We start from the raw sequence: 16,232 nt of genomic DNA, 5'->3' as shown, positions 1-16,232 counted from the left end.
TTGCCTGGCTCCTGGGAGCAACTGTTTCCATGGGAACCAGACGTTCAAGGCCAACCATCTCTCCTGGCTTATTGTCTAGCCAGGCAGAAACTTATAACTTTTTTTTTTCTATGTGCAGAAACTCATCGCATATGGACACATCACTGGCAATGCCCCTGACAGTGGAGCTCCTGGGAAGCGCCTGATCGACCGGATTGTTGAAACCATTTGCAATTGTTTTCAGGGTCCTCAGACGGATGAAGGGGTTCAGCTACAAATAATTAAGGTATTTCTGTTTGCCTGGTCTGGGTGTGAGAGTGTGGGTTAATTTACCCTGTGTTGGTTGGAACAGAAGTGTTGATGTGTTTCTTAGATCTTCTCTTAGTGTCACAATTTATGAGCATGCAGTGAGCCCAGAAGAGTAGGGTCAGCTGTGTCCCAAGTAAACAATCCCACTAATGATGCTGTAATCACCTGTGGATTCATTTGCTTGAGAATCCTCTGGTATATCACCTGGAGATCCTGGGTTCCAGCCAAAAGAGTCTATGAGTCTTCATTAGTACTTTTTGGTTTTTCAAGACAGGGTTTCTCTGTATAAATATGACTGTCCTGCACTCTCTATGTAGACCAGGCTGGCATTGAACTCATGGAGATCTGCCTGCCTCTGCCTCCTGAGTTCATTGGTACCCTTAATGCCTGAACCTGCCCCGTCTCTTGCCATCTCAGCTCTTCCCTGTTCTGTGTCTACTGCCAGGAAGGGCTTGGCATGAGCTGGTACCACCAGTGTGTCACAAAATGAGTGGGATGGTTGAAGGCATCCCTCCAGATCTTAGGCCCCAGGTATCTCAGCTATGTGGGAGTCACTCCATGCCAGCTGCACTGTGTTAAAACTTTTTGAACCCAACAGGGAACTGGGAGCCATCCATACATTGGTATTCCTGTGGATGAGGTCAGGGGGTGTGTTTTCATTTTAGGGTTTTTTTTCTTTCTTTTTTTCATTTTAGGTTTTGTTTTTATTTTAACCAGTTAACACTCAGAATTTTATTTATTTAGAGTTTTTTTTTTTTTTTTTTTGAGACAGGCTTTCTCTTGTGTTTAGCTTTGGCTGTTCTGGAACTCATTCTGTATACCAGGCTAGCCTTGAACTCTGAGATACGCCTGCCTCTGTCTCCTGAGTGCTAGGATTAAAGGCATGCTCTAGCACCACCTGGCTTGAAAAAAAATTTACTTCCCACCTACTTCAACACAGCTTATATACTACAAATGATGTAAATTTTAGGGAATTAGCAATGCTTTTTTTAACTCCAAACAGTAGGAGTTTGGTTCTGGGTACTAATTATCCAGATGATTTTGCAGGACCATCTGAGAATTTAGAAAAATCAGGCTGGGTATGTTGATATACACATGTACTCTTATCACTTGGGAGACCAAGGCAGGAGGATTGCTGACAATTTGAGGCCAGCCTGTATATAACAAGTCTCAGGGCAACCAGGATTATTGAGTGAGACTTGCTTTAAAAAAACAAAACAGCATCCAAGGGGGTTCCCCAGTAATAAGAATAGGGACCATCTCTGACATGAACTCATGGGCTGGCTCTTTGATCATCTCCACTGGAGTGGGGAGCAGCCTTGTGAGGCCACAGAGGAAGACAGTGCAGCCAATCCTGATGAGACCTGATAGACTAGGGTCAGATGGAAGGGAAGGAGGACCTCCCCTATCATTGGACTGGGGGATGGGCATAGGAGAAGAAAAGGGAGGGAGGGTGGGATTGGGAGGGGATGTGGGAGGAGGCTATAGCTGGGATACAAAGTGAATAAACTGTAATTAATAAAAATAAAATAAAATTTTTAAAAAAAAAAGAAAAATATGCACACAAGTTTAACATCAAAAAACAAAACAACAACAACAACAACAAAAAAAAAACTGGCAAAACCCCTCACTGTTCTAGAAAAATTTTCCCAGGAGGACTGTGGGCATTCTGGAAGGTGACCATTTCTGATCTGTCTCAGGCTCTTCTGACCGCAGTGACTTCCCCACACATTGAAATCCACGAGGGCACTATCCTGCAGACGGTGAGGACATGCTACAATATCTATCTGGCCAGCAAAAACCTCATCAATCAAACCACCGCCAAAGCCACACTCACCCAAATGCTGAACGTCATCTTCACCCGCATGGAAAACCAAGTGGTAAGTGACAGCTGGGCTGCCCACATGTCCTGCTGACATCAGCTCATGCATGTGCATGGCCACTGACACTTGAAAGTTTATCCTTTCCTGACACTTCTGATTTTAAAACCAGAGTGCAACTCAGCATGGGTTTTGAAGTTTGGTCATCACATTCTAAGTTTGCTTTGGATTTGTTTCCTTTTAAAAACTTCATACTGGGATGGAATATAGCTTAGTGATGGAACCCTTCTCTAGTATATTCAATGCCCTAGGTTTAACCCCAACACCCAGAAAAACAGCACAAAAGTTTTATCAGCTGCTTGAAAAATTTTAAAACAATAGTCTGGTAGATTTATTGTTTGTTTGTTGTTTGTTTTGGGTTTTTTCGAGGCAGGGTTTCTCTGTGTAGCCTTGGCTGCCCTGGACTCACTTTGTAGAATAGGCTGGCCTTAAACCCACAGGATTCACCTGCCTCTGCCTCCACCTCCGTGATTGCTGGGAATTAAAGGCATGAACCAGCATGCCTGGCATCTGGCATAATTTTTGTTTCTTACTGAAATGCTAGAACTATTTAGATGGAATCTTTTCTCTATTGTGTTTTAGTTGCAGGAGGCCAGAGAATTGGAAAAACCAATCCAGTCAAAACCTCAGTCCCCCGTGATCCAGGCCACAGCAGGATCTCCCAAGTTCAGCCGATTGAAGCAGAGCAAACCAACGACTCCTGAAAAAATAGAATTGCCCAACGGTGACCATGCCAGGAGTAGCCTAGGAAAAGTGAGCTCAGAAAATGGAGAAGCTCACCGAGAAAGAGGCTCATCATTCTCTGGAAGAACTGAGCCTTCAAGCGGTGAGCAGGTGTCTTCCTGGGGTTATGAGACACACTGGGAAATGTTGGCTTGTGGGGCAGCATGTCTGTTCTGGGCCTTTCCTTGGCTTCCCCTATTCTCTTATTGCATGGGACACAGCCAGTGAGGCCTGATGGAAGTCCTGGAATAGAGCCAGCTGCTGCTGCTTCTTGTCAGCCTTAGCACTGTTGGTGCAGTTTGGGGCACTTGGTCTCCACAGGGAGTTAACTAGGTGATTAATCACTTAGTACTTGGCAGTCTGGTTCCATGTATAAACCCCTGTGAAGAGCTAGAACACCAGATGGGCAGGCATGTGAAGGAACAGGTAGATGGCATGGTGAGAGCTTGATTTTTTTTTTCTTAAGTTTTTAAAATTTGTGTGCACCGTGTCTGAGCATGGATATTCATGTGTCATAGGATACCTATAGAGGTTAGACTATAGCCTGTGGGAGTCGTTTCTCTCCTGAGGATAGTACGCATGGAGTCAGGCTTGGCAGTAAGCATGCTTACTTGCTGAGCCGTCTTACTTGCCCTTTGTTTCCATTTTTAAACAAAATAATATGCCAGGCCTGGTTATAATCAGACAGTAAATGATTTATTAAGCATAAATTATGATGACTTAGGAATGTCTGCATCTCCTCCTGAGCCACTGGAATGAACCAGATCCAGAAGTCTTTGGCTAACATGACCTTGTCTTTCCTGGGTGGTTGTAATTCTTCACTCACGATCTTTGCTCTACACAGCATATTTCCAGTTGATGTCATCTCTGCTTCAGTTACATGACGGATGATACTTTTAGACAGCATCTCCTGCTAGGGCACGCATATTGGACATCTTACTAAAGTGCAGTAGTAACCGTGGCTATGCAAAGAGAACAGTCCTCTCTGGGCTACACCAGAGTGCTTTCTCAGTGGCACATTCTGGGCTTCAGCCAGAATGTTCTTTTAAAAGCATGAGTAAGGTCCCAGGCTCCCTTGGGATTCCCCATTCTCTGACAGTCAGAGCAAAAGCTATGCCGTTCTGCCTTGACTACTTGTAGAGCCTTATGAGAATGGGCTCTGCCTACCTCTCTGTCCTTTTCTTTAAATTTAAAAATTCCCCTTTTCTCTTTTTATCCCCTCCCTTCCATCTCCTCCCTTTTCTTTTCTTCCCCAGTCTCTCTCTCTGGTGTATGTGCCTATATTTGGGGTTGTGCACCTACAGAGACCAGAGGATGGCATCAGGTGTCCTCCTTCTATACTCCTAGAGTATAGAAGTCTCAGCAATCATCCAGTCTCCTCCTGCATTCACCTTTGGAGTGCTAGGATTACAGGGGTGGACCATCATGACTGCTCTATATGGTGCATGGGCTCAGACCCAGGGCTTGGTGCATGCTGGGTAAACATTCTACTATGTGAACCACATCCCAAGCTCTTGTCTGTCTTTTTATTATTTGTTTGTTTGGTTTTGGTTTTTTGAGGCAGGGTCTCTCTGCAAAACCATGGCTATTCTGGAACTCACACTGTGTAGACCAACTTCAGCTGACTTCCAACTCACAGTTATCCACTTGCCTCTACCTCCTGAGTGCTGGGATTAAAGGCATGCACCACCATGCCTGGTCTTTGTCTTTTATAAGCATATCTTTTTTTGAAATGCAGTTTTGCATCATAGTGACCCATTTGAAATGCACAATATAAGCTAGGTGTGGTGCATATTTGGAATCTTGGCCCTTGAGAGCCTGGGGCAGGAGGATCACTGTAAATTCAAAACCAGCCTGGGCTACAGAGATCCTTTCTCAAAAAATAAGACCAATTGCCTGGTGTGATGGCGCATACATTTAGTCCCTGTACTTGGGAACAGAAGCAGTCAGATTTCTGTGAGTTTGAGGCCAGCCTGGTCTACATAGTGAGTTCCAGGACTACATAATGAGACCCTATCTTAGGGGGGAAAGGAAGGAAGGAAGGGAGGGAAGGAGGGAGGGAGGGAGGGAGGGAGGGAGAGAGAGAGAGAGAGAGAGAGAGAGAGAGAAAGAAAGAAAGAAAGGAAAGAAGGAAGGAAAGAAAGAAACTAACTAACTTAAGCCTCATCCAGAAGAAGCGTCAGATCAGGCTGGAGCTCTGCCTCAGGGAAGCTGTTGGGCTTTTCCTTAGCAGCTGCCTCCATAGGAGCCCTTGGTGTCAGGATTAGGCCTTCCTGGCCTGAAAACATAGTATTTGTAGCAACTCCCAAAGACACAAGATCCTTCTGTGGTTGACCCATGGTTTAGAATGGCGTAGTAGAGCTGGTAAGCATGGCTCCATGGGTAAAGGCCTAGCCATCAAGGCTGGAGACCTGAGTTTGATCCCAGGACACACGTGGTGGGTGGAGAGAACCAACTTCCACAAGATGTCTTCTGATCTCCATATGTATGTGGAAGCATATGTGTGTTCATACACAAACACAGACCGTATAAACACGTAAAGGAATAAGGTGAACTGTTATGGTATTTACATAACACTTACATCCTCTCACATTATTTATTAAAAAAAAGAACTCCATCAAGGTGGAGAGAGTTCAAGGAGAAACACCCTACTTTCATTTTTTTTTCTTTTTAAGTTATGAAGAAAAGAGTTTTATTTTGGTTCACAGTCCTAGGACAAGGTCGAGGGCTAACATCTGGCCATCTGGTGATAGTCTTCTTGCTGGCTATCCTGGTGTGGCATCCTCTGTGTTAGCTTAACTCTCCTCTTGCTGAATTGGGCTGCCCTGTACAAGGCAGTGCTATGCAGATGGCAAACTATTGTTCTGGGAATGACAGTGGCAGAGTACCTCTGCATGTTAGTACTTTCCCCGAGTATTTCCAGGCTGCATCTGGTTGAATCTCTGTGCCCACGGACACAGAGCCAGCTGTTGTGTTTGCACAGGTGCAGTTACGGTCTGGCCTGTACCCTTGCCAGACTGGAATGAGGAGTGGTAGGAGGATTCAGAAAAGGGCAATACTAAAACTATTTAAATGAAAATCTGCAGTGAGAAAAGGGAAGGGGTCTGTGTTGATGTGGTAATTTTATTTTTCTTTTTGGAAATGAAAGATAATGAAGGCTTTAGCTAGTTGAATGTGCCTTCTATATGGGTAATTAGAAATTTTCATTATAGACTTAGTCTCTGGGGCCAGAGAGGTGACAGGAATGAGCAGTCCTCCTTAGGAGGTACATGAATGCCTTCCCCCAGCACACTCAATCACATCTGAAGTACAGGCCTAGAGGAGTCACCATGGGAACACTTTTTAGGGACCAGCCACAGTGTTTACAGGTGAGGAAATGGAGGCTTGGAAGCTTGAGGGAGTTCAACATTGGGAATTGGGCCAAACAGGTTGTCTCCAGAGCCTTCACTAGGTCCCTACTAAATGTACTTCCGTGGGAAACAGTTCTGTGGTCTTTTTTGTTAAAGAGCTCTTTCTTTTTCTTCTCTTTCTACCACTGCTACAACCACCACCACCATTTCCTCCTCTCCTCTTCCTTCTCTTCTTCCTTCCTGCCCCCCTCCTTTTGGACAGAGTATTACTTTTTAGCTCTGGCTGACCTGGCACCTATTATGTAGCCCCGGCTGTCCTGGGACTCACTATATCAATCAGGCTGGCCTTGAAGTCGTGGAAATCAACCTGCTTGTGCCTACTGAGTGATGGGATTAAAGGCGTGAGTCACTTTGCTGAGCCTGGCTTCAAGTTTTTTAATAGAAGACAGATGTGTTCCTTACTGAGTACTCTCAGTAAACAGTTATTAGCTGCTGATTAAGAAACAGTTGGTGGGTAAACAACGAATACCTGCCAGCCTGCATTTATCAGCCACCACTTTATGGCCTCTGGTCACGCTGAGCCACCCAAGCCTCTGATAGCTTGACTTCATGTCTCTTGGATGTTGAATGTGAACAATGTGCTATGTAGCAGACAGTACAGGTTGGAAATGGCCAACATAATTTTATGAAGTCATAGCATCAGTGTGTTGGAACTAAACAGGAACATAGAAATAGGAAGTCATGGGCTGGGGTGGAGTTCCATGGTAGAGCACTTGTTCAGTATGTGTGAGGCTCTGCTTCAATCCTAGTACCAAAACAGGAAGGCCAGCTCTGACATATCTAGCCTTAATGTCTACAAATTATGATGTAGGTGACTATATGGGTGGTAAGTGAGCAATTTTTAATTAATAGTTATACATTTATTTTAACATGAATTGCTACAGTATAATTAGCTCCTCTTAGGTTGACATTTGTGCATTTCATTCTTAAGGTAAATTGAATGCCACCACATGTGTGATGATGTAAGTAGGCAAAAATCATGAAGGTGTTATGAAAAACCAAGTGGAAGTTTGGGTAACTGTAGTCCAGACTAAATCATGGTTTTGAGGTTAAAATTTTTTTTATTTAGAAGATTTTGGTTGTGGCTGGGTTGTTCCTCAGTTTTCATTCTTTATTTTATTTTATTTTTGCCTCCAAGAAAAGGGTATCAGTAATCTCATTTGAGTGGACCTGGTTATGTGAGGGGGCTCCCCCTGCTTGCAGACTTGGCAGTGGGGGGAGCACGTTTCCTCTCTGCCCTCTAGAGCAGGACTCTAGAAGGCCATTGCCATAATCTCCTCCTCCTTGTCTTCTTTTCCCTGGAAACACCCTGTGTGTGTTCTTGTGTTTGGGGTCTATATAGGCACTGATGACGGAGCTCAGGAGGTGGTGAAGGACATCTTAGAGGACGTGGTCGCATCTGCTGTGAAAGGTGAGCATGGAGGGTAGCTGTGAAGCCCCTCAGGCCGCGTCTGGGTAGGAGTTTGCAGTGTGTGGCAGTCACCTAGCAGTAGTGTTGGGCACACAGGAAGGTTATGCTCATTGTGACCCTCCAGTCCTGCCTCAGGGTGCACTGAATGCCAGTTAGCTTATAGAGCTAGCCGTGATGATCTTTCCTTCGTCTTTGCTCCAAACTCCGTCAGTGGCTGCATGTTGAACACTATTCCAATACCATTTATTAACTAGATAAGAAATTAAAACAATGGTAGTAGGTTGCAATCAGCATTTTTAAAATGAAAAACAGAAAAATGTAGCAGAACAAATGATTATATATTTGCGTCCATGGAGCATGGATATGTTCGTTCTTTTTCATTAAATGTTACAGTTCTTTATTTGTACATGTCCACTCCACACTGGGACATGGTTTATATTCATTTCTACAGGAGGGTTGTGGCCAATGCCTATAATCCACACTTGAGGAAACTGAGACAGGAGAACCCATAGTGAGTTCCAAGCTGGACATTGGGCCTCACACACATCAAACCCTCCAGAGTTATATCCCAGGCCTGATGTCATAGTTGGAAAGCCACATCCCTGAGCCTTCTGTTTGGTTAACTAGGGTGCTGTACTACCAAACTCTTTCAGATTTTGAGATTTCAGAGAGCCCAGCACTTATTTAACCATGAAGCGAGGCCTTTAAAAGAGCAGCAGTAGCTCTTACCATCCATTTCACAGTTAGTACTTCCTTGAAGGTCATTTCTCAGCTTGTCATGTCGTAGCACTGGGTAAATAATGTGTCGGTAAACATCTGCTTTATAAAACTGTTGCCACCCATTGAGATCCTCAGCAGGGAAAGGTGTATCTGCCACCAAGCCCAAGGACTTCAGTTCAGTCCTTGAGACCCACTTGATGGAAGGAGTGTGCTGATGTTCTTTGACCTACAAACACAGACATAAACAAACTTTAAAAATATTCTCTAGGCCAGCCCTGGTGGCACACGCTTTTAATCCTAGCACTCAAAGGAGGCAGAGGCTGGTAGAACTTGGTGAGTTCAAGACCAGCCTGGTCTACAAACCAAGTCCAGGACAACCATGGCTGTTCAGAGAAACCCTCTCTTAAAAAACATATATAGAGAGAGATAGATATATACGTACATATACATGTATTCTAATTAGAAAAACATTTTGAAGACTGCTTATTATTATTCTTCAATATCTCAAGCATATATGAAGAAATAACAGATTCCGCCCACATATATTGTTCTGCTCAGTATCAGATATGCCTTTTCTTATTTAAATGAAGAAATTTGTATAATTCCTTCTGTGTTTTACATGATTGCCAGAAAGATTGAATCTTTTTTCTGTGACTAAGCCTTTTTTTTTTTTAATTCTTTTGAGAAGTGGTTTCTCTGTGTAGCCCTGGCTGTCCTGGAACTCACTCTGTAGATCAGGCTGGCTTAGAACTCAAAGATCCACCTGTCTCTGCTTCCCAAGTACTGGGATTAAAGGTGTGTGCCACCTAGCTTTTTAACTACCTGTTAATTCTTGTGTTACTAACCCTTTAGTTGGATCTTTGTTTGTCAAGTTTTGCTCCTTCCAATCTTTTCAGAAGTAGATGGATGAGCAGAGCTGCTCCATTTCACAGGTTTGCAGCTGATGTGAGTGAACCCCTTCAGGGAGTTTGCATTACTGTTGACCTGGCAGTGAGGCTGCAGATAAGATTCTGTAGAAATAAGCCCCACTGTGTTGTAGGGGGCTAAGGGATGAAGGGGCACACAGTACTGAGTCTGTTGGTAAGTTCTGTCTGATTCAGCAGCCTTTTTAAGATACACACTCATTGTGCAATAACTTTGCACTTATGTCTTAAGAAGCCGCAGAAAAGCATGGTCTGACGGAGCCCGACCAAGTCCTGGGTCCCCTAGAGTGCCAAGAATGTGCCGTTCCCCCAGGAGTTGATGAAAACTCACAGACCAATGGCATAGCAGACGACAGGCAGTCGATGTCCTCAGCAGATAATCTGGTATGTCATTGCACATCCCGCATCCCATGGACACCCTTCCATTTGTATGTTTTTAGAAGATGCAGAATTATATCTGTCAGAGAAGGAAGCTATGCCAGAGGGCCCTGCAGGTGCTAGTCACACAGTCCTGGCCTCACACTCTGTAAAGCAGAGTTACCTTTTATGTAGACCACCACTACTGAACTCCACCACCCACCCCACGTTGTTGTTGTTTTTGTTTTTGAGACCTGGTCTTAACTGTGTAACTTGGCTAGCCTCACACTCACACTTATATGTATATGTATCCCTAATCCTCTTGAGTGTGTGATGTGTGTGTGCGTGTGTGTGTGTGTAGGAGCTCGGCAATTGGCTAGACTGGCTGGTTAGTGAGCCCTGGATCTGCCTGTCTGCACCTCCCAGCACTGGAGTTACAGACACATGCTGTTATACCTGACTCTCATGTGCTGAGATCTGAGCTCAGGTTCTCTTGCTGTGTGGAACACACTTCACCCTTACCGACCCTTCATTCCTCTTTTTTTCTTTCTTTTTTGTTTTTGTTTTTTGTTTTTTGTTTTTCAATACAGGGTTTCTCTGTGTAGCTTGGCTGTACTGGACTCGCTTTGTAGACCAGACTGGCCTAGAACTCACAGCGATCTGCCTGCCGCTATCTTCCCAAGGGCTGAGATTACAGGCATGTGCCACTGTGCCTGGCTACCCTTCATTCTTTTTAATGGTAAATTTCTTCAAATAGTATCACTGGGTCAGGAGTTGGAAGCCTTGGGCTGGGTAACTAGCCCAGATTCAGAGTGATTATCTAGCATGAGCTAGGTTCTGGAACAGTAAAATATAATTGAATTGGATTTTTAAAAAAAGTCTATGTATACATATACCCAAAGCAAGAGAGAAAATGTTTTAAACTGAACATGAAGCTACATGCCTGACAGGTCAGCACTGTGAGGGCTGAAGCAGGACCAAGTTCGAAGCCACCCTGGGCTATATATAGGATGACTGTCACAAATGAATGATTTGGAAACTTTAAGCCTTTGGTCCACTGGGAAGGCACTACTCAGATCCTGCTCACCTCCTTTAGTTTGTTTTCTCTTCCTGTGTTAAATTCATTCATTTGAATCTTTACATTCTGACAAGAGGACAGTCCTATCCTAATGGTCAGTAATAACAATTTTTAGATTTTGTTTTTCATTTGACTTTCTTGGTGATTATTTATTCATAGTTTTTTCCCCTCAGTTTTCATTTGGGAGGAAGGTTTCCTTAATAGAGTCTAAGAATCTCTGTGTAAAGGCTAGTGACCTTTGTTATGTATTATACATACTTACTTTATTATGCTTAGATGTAATTTTTTCAACTGTATTTGTGTGTGTGTGTGTGTGTGTGAGAGAGAGAGAGAGTGTGTGTGTGTTTCACCTGCATGAATGTCTACACACCATGTGCATGTCTAGGGAGAGAAGAAGAGGACATCAGATTCCCTGGGATTAGAGTTACAGATGGTTGAGAGCCTTTGTGTTGGTGCTGGAAATTAAACCCTAGTCCTTTAGAGGAGTATCAAGTTCTCTTAAACATTGAGCCAACTCTCTGTCTCCTAAATGTATTGATTTACTTATGTACTTTTGGAATCAGGGTCTGAGTATCCCTGGCTGGCATGTACTGTGTAGGTGAGGCTAGCATCAGAGTCACAGAGAACGGCCTGCCCCTGCTTCTGAATACAGGGATTAAAAGTATGTGCCACCACACCTGTCTAAATGTAATGTTTTTAATTTGATTTTGAAATGTATATCATTTTCCCCAATCACTCTGCTTTAGAATTCTTTCAAGTGCCTTCCTTCCTTCCTTTTTTATTTTTTATTTTTGGTTTGTTTTTTTTTAATTTTTCAAGACATTGTTTCTCTGTGTATTTTATCTCTGGCTGTCCTGATACTCACTTTGTAGATCAGGCTGGCCTGGAACTCAGGGATCCACCTGCCTCTCCTTCCTAAGTGATGGGATTAAAGGCATGCACCTCCACGGCCAGCACAAATACCTTTGTTACCAAGTAGATATAATTGCCTGAAATTAATTAACTTTTGAATTTTGGTCATTTTAAACTTTACCAACTTTTTCTGTGTTATCTCATTTAAAACATTTTGTTTGTGTTTTTTGAGACAGGGTTTTCTCTGTGTAACAGCTCTGGCTGTCCTGGAACTCTTTTTGTAGACCAGGCTGGCCTACAAACTCAGAGATCCATCTGCCTCTTGCCTTCCAAGTGCTGGGATTAAAGGTATGCTCTGCCACCCAAAAGTTTTTGTTTTTCTGAGACAGGTTCTTATATATCCCAGGTTGACCTAGAACTCACTATGTAGTTGAGGAGGACCTTGTCTTCCTGGTCCTCAGTCTCCACCTCCTAGTGCTGAAATGACAGGCATATGTGTACCTGGCCTCACACAGACTTTAAGGAATAAACAACAAGGTTTACAGTTGCTCTGGCTACATGGCTGTGGCGTCTGTCCTGTGTCTTCTGCCCCTACCTCCCAGCTGAATAAATACAGGAATTTAGGTTTCCATGAAATAATTCCTTTCATTCTTGGATTTTCCCCTTTGTTTGTAATCACAGGAACCAGATGTTCAAGGACATCAAGTGGCTGCTAGGTTCTCCCACATTCTACAGAAGGATGCCTTCCTGGTGTTTCGCTCTCTGTGCAAGCTGTCAATGAAACCCCTTGGGGAAGGACCCCCAGATCCAAAGTAAGTTCACAGCAGCTGTGGCCAGCTGCTACACTGTGAACTAGAAGCTCGTGTTCTGTGTTTTGTCCTCTGGTTCCCACAGTGTCGGTGTGGGATGGTTTAACAGCTTTCCAGACTTGGCAGTTCCCACACACACCCACATCTCCACTATCCAGAATCTTGCCCAGATTTGCTTCTGGGTTTATATGTGGAGGGCAGGCAGCATGTGAAATTTATGCTGCTTTTTCTTACTGACTGAGGGGCTTAATCTCCTTGTGGGGCTGTGGAGGGGCAAGATGTCTGTAGACTCCATTCAGACAGCTTCTCATTATGTAACTTAGTCTGACCTGATTTATCCTCCTGCCTCAAACTTCCTGAGTACTAGGATTATGGAAATTTACTATAGTACCCAGCTAGAAAATTTCTCATTTCTCTTTTTTGTCATTTTAGCTTTATTAATTTTACTTTGTACATATGGATGCTTTGCCTGTATTCATGTATGTACACCAAATGTGTGCCTCCTGCATCCTCTGGAAGCAGGAGTTATTGATGGTTTTGAGTCACCATGTGGGTGCTGGGAATTGAACCTGGGTCCCCTCCCAGACCCATAAGTACTCTTAACTTATGAGCCATCTCCTCAGCCCTGAAGATTTCCTTGTTTTACATTATGTGTGTTTGGCCTACATATATGTATGTGTACAATGTGTGTGCCTGGTTACCTTGACATCAGAAGAGTATCAGATATCCTGGATCTGGAGTTACAGATGGTTGTGAGCTGCATATAGGTGCTGGGAATGGAACCTGTGTTTTCAAGCAGCAAGTTCTTTTAACCACTGAGCTATCTTTTCAGACACTATTTTTATTGTTGCTGTTTGTTTTTTGAGACAGGGTCTCACTGTGTAGCCTTGACTAGCCTAGAATTTGCTATATAGACCAGGCTGGCCTGTTAGCTAATAGAGATCCAACTCCCTCTGCTATTCAAGTGCTGGGATTAAAGATGTGTACCACTCTACCTGGTGAATTTTTGGTTTTGTAAAGTCCATGATAGTGGTAGGAGGAGTCTTTGAGGCTGATGGATAGAGTTTGTAGTTGCTATAACAAAAATTCTAAAGGAAGAAATGTAAGGGCTCATTTGGGCTCACAGTTTGAGGACCCTGTTCATCATGGCGGGGAAAGCAAGAGCTGCAGGTGGCTGGTCACTTTGCATCCATGGTCAGGAAACATTATAATGAGCGCTGGTGCTTGGCTCCTTCTTCCTTTCTATGCAGTCTGCCACTCTCCTGGGATGGCACCACAAGCATTAAGGGTCAGTCTTCCCCTTCATTAACTTATTCTGAAATCCCTCACTGCCGTGCTCAGAGGCTTATCTCCTGGGTTCTGTAAGGCTGTCAGAGTTAACCATCACAAGCCTGTCCTTGTGGCAGAGGAAGAGTGGAGAGTGTGGGGCTGAACCTCTAGGAGAGTAATGTGAAGTAACTGCATGTAGCCAGCCTGGAGTGGCTCTTCCAGCTCTACTCTCTCCTGGTTCCTGGCCACTATGCACTGTGTTGGGAAGAGACAAAAAGGAAAAGGAATTGGCCATTCTTGTTCTCAGAGCGCCTGCATGTTCTGAGGGACCCAACTCATGGCCTCTGTCTTCACCCTGTTAGCATATAGGTGCGATTTCTAAATCTGAAATCATTGGCCTCAGGAGATTCTGCTTGGCTGGCCATGGTGTGTATTTCTGTATTATCAGTCCTTGGGAGGCAGAGACAGGAAGATCAGGAGTTCAAGGTCATCCTGGTCACATAGTAGCTGGTAAAAGATCAAAGGCTTTTCAGGAAACATCCTTTTTTAGTCTTTGCTCAATATTTGGGTCACAAGTTCCAGGTCAGCTGTACACAGTGAGACCCTATCTCAATACAAAAGTAAAAAGCAGCCGCCTGTCTAACATTCTACCTGCTAGTATACTACCACAGTCTTTCATTGCTTTTGCAGGTCCCACGAGCTTCGTTCCAAGGTGGTTTCCTTGCAACTGCTGCTCTCAGTGCTGCAGAATGCTGGACCTGTCTTCAGGAGCCATGAGATGTTTGTCACTGCCATTAAGCAGTACCTGTGTGTGGCCCTGTCCAAGAATGGCGTGTCCTCGGTGCCTGATGTCTTTGAGCTCTCGCTTGCTATTTTTCTTACTCTTCTTTCAAACTTCAAGATGCACTTGAAGATGCAAATAGAGGTACATACTTCAACTAGTGTTTTTATTTGGGGACATTAATGCCAGATCAGAAGCCTGCTTGTAAGCCATGTGTGCCAAATGCCTGTAATCTTAGCACTCATGAGCTAGAAGCAAGGCATTCAGGAGGTCAAGGCTAGACTGTACTTTATGAGACCCTGTCTCCAAAAGAAATGAAAAATAAAAATAAGCAAGTAAGCTGCTGGCAGCCTAGCCACCATAGTGAGGCACCCTTTACTCGCTGGCCCTCTTGTTGGAATTTCGGAATGAGCGGGAAAGACCTTGTCATAAAACTTCTGTTCACCAAAGATTTATGGTCATAATCTGTTCAGCTCAGATTCCTCCACTCTGATGTCTATCTAGGCTCAAATTGTTTGAAATAATTTGAATTAGTTGTCAGATTGAGAAATTATATTACACAAATACAGATTTCTGGTTTCTCTCAAGTCACAACACATGTGGGCCCTGCTCTAGCTCCTCAGCACTCGGTGGAGCCCCTGCTAGCTGTCCACCAACCAGGCTTATCTGCCGTGCTCTTCAGCAAGTGTGCGCCGTGCTTTGTCCTCTGCCCAGGCTGCCTCACTTAGTAGAAAATCTGCCTGGCCTCTAAGATGTTGGCATCTTGAGCATCCTAACTGGAGACTGCTCATTGCTCTTCCCTTGTCTCCATGCCACATAGGTCTTTTTCAAAGAGATTTTCCTGAACATTTTAGAAACATCTACAAGTTCTTTCGAGCATCGCTGGATGGTCATTCAGACCCTGACGAGGATTTGTGCAGGTATGTTCACCTGGGGACCAAAGAGCTTCTGAAGCTTGTCTGACAAGCACAAATCACAATCTTCAGTTCCTTTCTGTAGTGTTTTAATGAATGATTGAGAAGATCCTTCCATTGATGGGTTTGTTCACACAGTTGGGTAGTTTTTTGTTTTTTGTTTTTTTTTTTTTTTTTAGTTTTGTTTAACCCTGGCTGTCCTGAAATTTGTTCTGTAGACCAGGCTGGCCTCAGAGATCTGCCTCCTGAGTGCTAGGATTAGAGGTGTGCACCACTACAGCCCAGCTCCTTTCTAAGCTTTTACAGAGGACCCAAGTTTGGTTCTAGCACCCACATGAGGTGGCTCACAACTACCTTTAACCTTAGCTCCAGGGGATCTGGCCACTTTCAACACTGCACCCATGTGCTTCCTAAACCTTCACATTGACATATACACATTTTCTTTTTTGAGATAGTAGCCCTGGCTGACCTCAAACTCACAGAGATACCCCTGCTTCTGCCTCCCAAGGTTAAAAGTATGTACCACACCCCACTTACAGAAACTTGAAAGAAAAGACAGAAAGAGAGAGAGAGAGACTAGGTGGTGGTGACTCAAGCCTTTAATCCCAGCTTAAAGAAAGAATGGAAGGAAGGAAGGAAGGAAGGAAGGAAGGAGAAAGAAAAAGAAAGAAAGAAAGAAAGAAAGAAAGAAAGAAAGAAAGAAAGAAAGAATTAGACTAGGTGACTCAGCCTTTAATCCCGGCACTCAGGAAGGCAGAAACAGGCAGGTCACTGTGAGTTTGAGGCAAGCCTGCCTGGTCTACAGAGCAAGTCCCAA

General features: G+C 44.0%; 1 protein-coding gene across 1 annotated transcript in view; it reads left to right on the top strand.

Moving 5' to 3' along the window:
- Arfgef2 (ADP ribosylation factor guanine nucleotide exchange factor 2) overlaps positions 1-16,232 on the top strand; it is an 88,993-nt gene that overhangs the window by 23,744 nt on the left and 49,017 nt on the right. The window contains exons 4-11 of the mRNA XM_021637923.2: positions 119-265; positions 1,989-2,168; positions 2,751-2,994; positions 7,644-7,712; positions 9,588-9,739; positions 12,324-12,454; positions 14,411-14,645; positions 15,322-15,421. Of these exons, the coding sequence (XP_021493598.1) occupies positions 119-265; positions 1,989-2,168; positions 2,751-2,994; positions 7,644-7,712; positions 9,588-9,739; positions 12,324-12,454; positions 14,411-14,645; positions 15,322-15,421 (1,258 nt within the window). The remainder of the gene's footprint in view (positions 1-118; positions 266-1,988; positions 2,169-2,750; positions 2,995-7,643; positions 7,713-9,587; positions 9,740-12,323; positions 12,455-14,410; positions 14,646-15,321; positions 15,422-16,232) is intronic.

Source organism: Meriones unguiculatus, chromosome 4 (assembly GCF_030254825.1).
Source record: "Meriones unguiculatus strain TT.TT164.6M chromosome 4, Bangor_MerUng_6.1, whole genome shotgun sequence".
NCBI lineage: Eukaryota > Metazoa > Chordata > Mammalia > Rodentia > Muridae > Meriones > Meriones unguiculatus.
Note: the sequence above shows the minus strand (reverse complement) of the source record. Positions and strands in the feature narration are given on the sequence as shown.